The sequence below is a fragment of the Hydractinia symbiolongicarpus genome, chromosome 3 (assembly GCF_029227915.1).
Source record: "Hydractinia symbiolongicarpus strain clone_291-10 chromosome 3, HSymV2.1, whole genome shotgun sequence".
Classification (NCBI taxonomy): domain Eukaryota; kingdom Metazoa; phylum Cnidaria; class Hydrozoa; order Anthoathecata; family Hydractiniidae; genus Hydractinia; species Hydractinia symbiolongicarpus.
Genome location: NC_079877.1, coordinates 27,617,323 through 27,624,816, shown reverse-complemented (window position 1 = coordinate 27,624,816; position 7,494 = coordinate 27,617,323). Strand labels below are relative to the sequence as shown.

At 33.4% G+C, this 7,494-nt stretch overlaps 1 protein-coding gene across 1 annotated transcript; it reads left to right on the top strand.

The window, feature by feature from the left end:
* Nucleotides 1-729: 729 nt before the first annotated feature.
* LOC130636597 (uncharacterized) lies at nt 730-5,277 on the top strand. Its single transcript, XM_057446369.1, has 2 exons — nt 730-1,814; nt 3,466-5,277. Exons 1-2 carry the CDS (start codon nt 735-737, stop codon nt 4,114-4,116), a joined length of 1,731 nt encoding a protein of 576 aa, XP_057302352.1. The 5' UTR covers nt 730-734; the 3' UTR covers nt 4,117-5,277.
* The last annotated feature ends 2,217 nt before the right edge of the window (nt 5,278-7,494 follow it).

The following is a 7,494-nucleotide window of genomic DNA, read 5'->3' as shown; positions in this document are numbered from 1 at the left end:
TCAAAACACAACACAATCAAGTTTCTTTTTCTCGAGTCAAATATACATCCTAACATTGTTTTATTGTAAAAGTCTTTTTTCTTTAATAAAAGTAAAAGATGTCTCTAATGAAATAAAGTTATAAATAACTATAATGATATTTAAAGCTGTCGATAAAATATCGTAGTTATTTATAATAAAAACAGAGAACAGAGGAATAAAAATTAAGAAAAAAAAAGAAAATTTCAGCTTATATTCAGGAATATATTGCTAAAAAACTCGAGGTTCAGGTCAAAAAACGGTTTTCTTATAAAATGAAACATGTGTTTCATATTAGTGGAAACTAACTTTTGCAAAACTAGTCGGTGGTCTGTGTAAAAGTCCACGGGTTCGCCTGTCTTTTTTATACCTCATTGCGTGCGTCTCGCTACTTGCAGTACTATTTTGCGTGACAGACAGACGTATACGGGTATTATAAAATAGACTAGCCGTTTACCCGTGGAAAACCCACTGGGTCGCCCACCTTTATATATAGAATTTCGTGTTTCTGTAGCAGGCAGACACACAGACAGACGGAATACGGCTATTATTAAAGAGATTATGTTCACTTTATTTTTGGCAGATTTGGGGTTTAATACCTGTCAAATAATATCATTTAATTTCCTGATAAACATTCACAGTCAAAATTGCAGTGGTAAATTATTTAACATTCAGACCTGATCTCTGACAATAATTTTATATTAATTTTAGAAAAGATGGATAGTTTTCAACAGGTTTTAGATGTGATCACAGATGTCGTTCAACAGAACAACAGTGGTAACAATCAAAACATAACTGTATCTGTTGACAAGGAATTAGGTGCATTATTTATATCACTATCCGGTCTTGGATTTTTTGTTGTTTCTGGTATATTAATGTGGTATTCACGTGGAGATGATAATATTCGGGGAGGAAAATGTAATCAAGGAATCATTGTATTTGCACTTTTAGTCACCATTCTTGCAGATTTATCATATCAATCTTCCTTCAAAAAAATGTACTTAATTTATGAAATGTCGAAAGTGATTCTTTTCGGTACAGTAGTGACACTTTGTGGAGCAATGGTGTTTTTTGAAATTCGCCAGAACAATCAAATTAAATCAATTGGGCATCATCATGGTAAAATATCGGTTTTCATATGCGCCATTACAATAATATTGCTCATATTTGAATTGTTTATGTTCATTGGATCATTCAGAGAAAAAAAGCCAGATTACATCTCAGCCTGTCTTATTCTTTCTGGTATGTTGCAGAAATCGTTTCAAGCAGTTCTCTACTATTTCTTTTTGAGATTAAAACTTCCCGCAAAGGGGAAACTAATTGGTGCATCTTGGTATTTTAAAATAATTTCCTTGTTTAATTTTTCCATGTGGCTGGAATCAATTAAAATTGCCGACATGCAGGGGAATGAGTTTATTGCTTCAATATTTCAAGGAGGTGCTACTCTGTTTAGTTATGGTTACGCAGCTTTCTTGATCGACTACAGATTATTATGTTGCATTATTTTTATGGAAAACGCACTTAAAATTGACAAAGTTATTCTAAACGGCGAAGAAATGGAAACGCAAAGATCTTCATCCGACATTCTAGTTCTTGAAAGTGTTGAAATAGCCGAACAGTTTCGAGTACATGCTGACGGTATTACTGGATTAGGATATTCTTGCGGAATTACTTTATGCTTACTACAGCTATTGAATATATTAGTAATCACAGAAATATTCGGTCCGTGGGCTAATATATTTAGCATTGTAGGCGACGTTGTTGTTGTTACAGCTGGTGCTGCATTTTTACATCTGGTAAGTAATTTACTTACTTTAATATACTAGTCGTTAACTCCTTGAAATACCAACGGGAATCTTCCATCGTACATATTTCCATCGCAGCTAGTTTGTATGTTAGCATTAAGAAGTGAAAGTAACTTGGACGAGTGCTACATTAAGTTATGAAATTTACTTGGACGGGTGGTATTACTGTGATTATAGATGCGATTACATAATTTTAGGCCAACAAACAGCAAGTATTATATTATAGACTAACCAGGAGAACTGGCGTCGAAACGCGGGGATAGGCCACAAGTAACTGTGTGACCCGCTGGAGCGCTTTAGTACATGAATGCAGCTTGTCGTTAATTTAAGCATTATAGTGTTTCAGGTGTAACATATTTTCCAAAAAAATAACTTTCACGCAAATTTAGCCAAGAAAACATACAGTCTATAACCTGTTTTTACCACATTATAGCATAACAGTCAGTCAACATGTTCCAGCTAAATCAATTTTACTTTGCGGAATAAGTTTCTGTGAAATAAGCTTGAAGTAATTTTGGGCAAAACATAAACCCTGTAGTCTGATTGAAGCAATAGACTTTTGGCAATGTTTATATTACAGTAAAAGGTGTAGCTACCTACCTGCATTAACCATTTGAATTATGTATTAGTCATGCTGTTGTAGGCGAATTTTATTTGGCTTTCTTCACTTTTTAGCCAGATGTAGCCAGCTAAAGAGCTAGTTAGATAGTCACAACCACCACAAAAATAAATAATTTTGGCTAGGATAAAAATCTTTTACACCAAACTAATTAAAAACGTTAAAAGAATAAGAATGAATAAGCTTATATAGCTAGTTAGCTATAGCTGAAATAAAGCTAGCTTGGTTAGGATGGTCCCTTGAAATCTACGTTTATAGCTAAAATCTTAAAATGTTTATAAAGGTAAATAATTGGACAATATATTCCTGTTAAGATGAACGAACAAGAAATTGCAAAAATAAAATGCTTTTGTAAAATAAAAAGGTTCGAAAGGGACATAAAACGACCACGCACCACTTCCAAACCAAAACGGACGTTGTCAGCAAAACCCTTTGAAGCAGAGTTAATAAACGTAATAACGGAATCTATGTAACGATAACACTGGATTAATGCACAGACAGACAGAAAGCGGGTATTATTGATATAGAAACTATCTGGTGGCCAAACGATGCTGCACATCTTCGTAATCATTTATTACAGGTGTACAGTCTATTGCAAATCCAGTGGAGCCTTCACACCATAGAGCATTTCATTTCTCACAACCTGTCATTATTCTGTCGTAGGAAAAGCAAGCACCAGCATTTTTTATTCTTCAAACTAATTTCCCGTGACAGTTTAAAAATTAATCGTGAGATGTAGTTATCTAGTTGCATTTAGCTAATATAAATAATGAAAACTCTGTTATGTTCGTCTTAGTGTCTGTCTGTCAATCCGTTTGTCCGAAGATTTCCGCTTTAAATAAGTTTCACTGTAATCTTATTTTAGAATTTGGGTTACATTTATATAGTTTTTGAATCAACTTTCAAGTGTTTACATTGACCAACTTTTTATTGTTAATTTTTGTAAAAATAAAGCCCGAAGAAGTGATAGTTTATGCATAAAAGTAAGTAAGTCTCCTACTTGATACTTATTTTTAAGTTTAGAAGAGAAAAGCATCAGACGACCACATTGAAAAAACAGATCGCAACCATTTGGCTAGTGCAAGAAATACTGGTGAAGACAAAGAAAAGGAGATAATAGAAGTCGAAGAAGAGCATGTGCAAGGTGTTGACATACTAATGGTCGGAATGGGTCTCTTCGCTTTGGCATTTTGGTGTCTTAAGTGTGGAATGGTTTCGGTTTGGACAGTCAGATGTGCACAAATTAAGAATTGGAATGACGTGCATTATTTTACTTGGAATGCAGTCAAGTATGGCTCGAGAATAATATCACTTATATTTCAGATATATCTTTTTTTCAAGGCTGATGTCAAATCTTCCTGTTCTGTGTCGATGAAACGACGCAAGAAAAGCTATTTCCTCGTTCCTTTACTTATGCTATCATTCCTTGCTGTGTTTTTAGCATCTATTATTAGTTTTTGCAATGGAAAAATTGAGGAAAAGGCTAGAAGTGCTAACTTACCAATTTTATTTCAAATTGTGTACACAACCGGTCCTCCTCTTCATTTGGGCTTTTGTCTGCATTTGTTTTTCCATTTCCTGATTATCAATGGAAAATTGAAATCGCCAGTTGTAGGAAGAAGGCCATCAAGGCGTCACTATAAACCAATCCGGCGTAATTCAAACATTTTCTGACCGAGAGGCTGGTCTTCACCCTCCATAACTTTTAATAGGCTTTTCTACATGCAATTAAACATGGCACAATTACATTACATCATGAAAGAAACAAGATGGCATAAATTTTAGTTTTGCTTATGTAGCCACTCATTCTATGAAAACATCAAAAGCTTAAAATTTGTCCGAAATACATTCTGTTTAAAGTTTCCAAATAAAAGACCATTTTTGTTTTAAGTTTTAGGGTAAAGTGAGTTTTAAGTTCTCCCAAAGATAATGCTAAAGAAATTTATATTTTGTTTATAATAATGATTGCATATAAAATAACAGGGTAGTTTCAAGTAACGGCCAAAATCTAGTGCTTTAAAAGGTTTGGAACCTACAACTATCCTTGTGTTGGGTTGTAAGTCATAAAACTTTGTACGAATGATGTCTGCAAAATTACAATGAAAAAAGATACCCCAAGTGATGACCGTCAGTAATAATGTCATCATTTTTGTCAAAATTATTTACATTACGTTTAGGTTGATACTTTGAGTGGCATTTCAACGAGTTATTTATTATGGTTTAACTAATTAAGGTTTCAATTGGACGAAAAGTCCGTTTGTTTTGTGCATTTTTGGTTGTAAGGATACTTTTTAAACTTTTTTGGATCAATATAGATATTTTGCATGGTGTCATACACCATATATTTTTATATATATTTATTTTTAATATGTATTTAATGATGTATCGTTTTTGAGTGAATTCGTTTCTTTCATTGTAATCAGATATTAATGTTAATTGTTCTATTCTTGTTAGATTTTGTATCCGTAGCATTGTTTATAAATAAGAAAATAGTAAATTTTTTTTTTAGAAAATTTTTATATCGGCTCGAAATGGCTGAAAATTATAAAAACAAAATAAAAATAAAAATAATAAAAATATTTCAGAAATTAATAATAATAACTACGATCTAGAGCCGAAGGAGAGTTTATTAATCCATAGGGATAAACCAGTTTTGAATAGAAATACAGCATTTATTCCATCATTCCTATTTGTTGATTAATATATCGTACGATAATTGTATCGTACGATGGTAATGTATTTAAAATGAACTTATACGAAACAGTGTTTGTAACATGTCTTGATATAATGGCCGTATACGGCCGAAACGTCGTGAAATATATTTAATTGATGAAACTGGTGATGTGTTTTTTCTACACCTAAAAATCTTTCAGGCTGAAAACGTAGAGAAATTATTTTCCTGGTTTATTTTTTTTAAAAAAAGTCATTCTATTAGGGGGCAACCTTCCAAGGGCGAATTCTCGAATATTAATTATTTTTTCGCGCCATGAAACTGTCCTCAACCTTTTCCCTTTTTTTATGGGCGGAAATTGAGGTTCAACATGGCTTCAAATATCTTTCTTAAAATTTAGAACTCTGATCTCATGCTTAACATGTATCAAAAGACAGAATAATAAATAACTAAACATCTTAAACGATTTTTTTCTAAACACAAATGAACATGATTGGGTAAAATTAAGGATTATTTTTCCTTTTTAATGAAACAGGAAACTTCAGGTCAATCTTTTTAACAATTTTTTAAGAAGCCTCCTTTACTGGCTAAAAGCATTAATATTGGTCTAGTTACAAAAATGTTGTCAAGTTCTTGACTTTTCAAGCTTGGTCGTTCTAATATGAAGAGATTTTCTTATTCACACGTCGCTAACTATGTCCCCAGGGTCTTGTGGACCCTGAGTTGTTATTACGGAGCAAAAAGGCAAATTATCATGAAAACGAGGTTGACGCGTCTCAGCATTGTTTACCCGCTTTAAGTTTGGAGACAAGAAGAAGCCGTAAGTTATAGTTTTTATGAGCCATAACAGCTGCGGAAATTCTAATAACTATGGCGGTTGTACTACAGAGACCACATCCTCCGTTTAATAATTAATACACCTTTTTCAAAAGTCTGGGTTTGAATCGGTGCTACCATGCGCACGAAAATTTCGAGTAAAACAGTCCGTACGAAAAGTTTTGCAAAGGAAGTCTCAAGTTTGTCAGTGCCAGACGCTTTCAATTTTCGTGCTATAATTGTCTTTAAAATACTTATGGCTTATCATTGTGTTGTGTTTAACTGTGCCAATGGCGCTTATAAATTAAAGAAATGGAAGGAAGCTGTTTGTAAGGATCACAATGTAAAAAAAAGTGAATGTTCCTGTGAACCACCATTTAGACTTTATCCATTTCCAACAACAAAAAAGAATCCTGAAAAGAGAAAAATGTGGATACAGCTACTTAACCGATTAGCCCCTGGTTCAAAAGATAAGTTGTTTGAGCCCAGTAAAGATGCAAGAGTTTGTAGTTAACACGTTCTTGATGGAAGCCCACTGAGTGCAATCCCCATCCTACTGAAAATATGGGTTATGATTCTCGAAAAAAAACTCACTTTTATTTAAATCCCATTCACAGAGAAAGCGAATTGTATTGTTAAAGGTGTATTGTTTATCAATTGTTTTCTGAAAAAATAGCTTATCTTATTTTCTTTTCTTTTTTCAACCTGTTGCACAATCGGGTGAAAGAGAGATATTTATATCTAGAGTCGCTTGATGAAATAGGGAGAGTTTTCATGTTCGAAAATGTCCTGCGTAGAAAGACGTTTTTTAGCTAGAAATCTGCGTCATAATCAAAACAGCTGTATTGTACGCGGGTAATTTCATAAGTATGCAGAAAAATTACGTTAGTTATCTGTTTCGTTAGTTCCCTTTTTAAAAAACGCGTTTATTGCGGTTTAAGCTCGCGGAACAGGAAGACCAAAATGCCCAAAATCTACATATTTTATTGACGATATTATTTCGGTTTGTCTGTTCAGTATTCATATTACTGTGGAAAGTTTATCATTTCTTGAACATGATAGTTTAGTAGGCGACGTTTCGGGAGATCCTTCTCCCATCATCGGGCAAAGTAAAATGATGTTGAGCATGTATTTATATAATTTTACTTTTTACATATCTTTTACATATTTTGTTGCTGCAGGACTCAAATTTCCAATTTAAATCAGCGTTTTGTCTTCGAGCTATTTTGCCGAGAAATTGTCAGTTTTGCCCTGTTGCAGCCTAAATCTCGTAATAGAAATTCTGCATCAATTTTCTGGAAGAAAAGTCTGTCTTAAGAAAATTTGTCTCGCTCAATCCATGCACGTGACACTTGAGGACATATACGGCTAAATACGCGCTTGAAGTGGCACAAGTTTTTTAGCTACTTTGTTAGGCGTGAGCGTCGAAATTTCATATTTTGTCTAGCAATCAAATAGAAATCTCTCTTAATTTTTCTTCTTGCATGCTATGATGTCCTTGTCCGTTGACTTGAGAAAAGACCTTTGTGGTACAGTTTTTTTTAGGTAACTGCTTTTAAAAATTT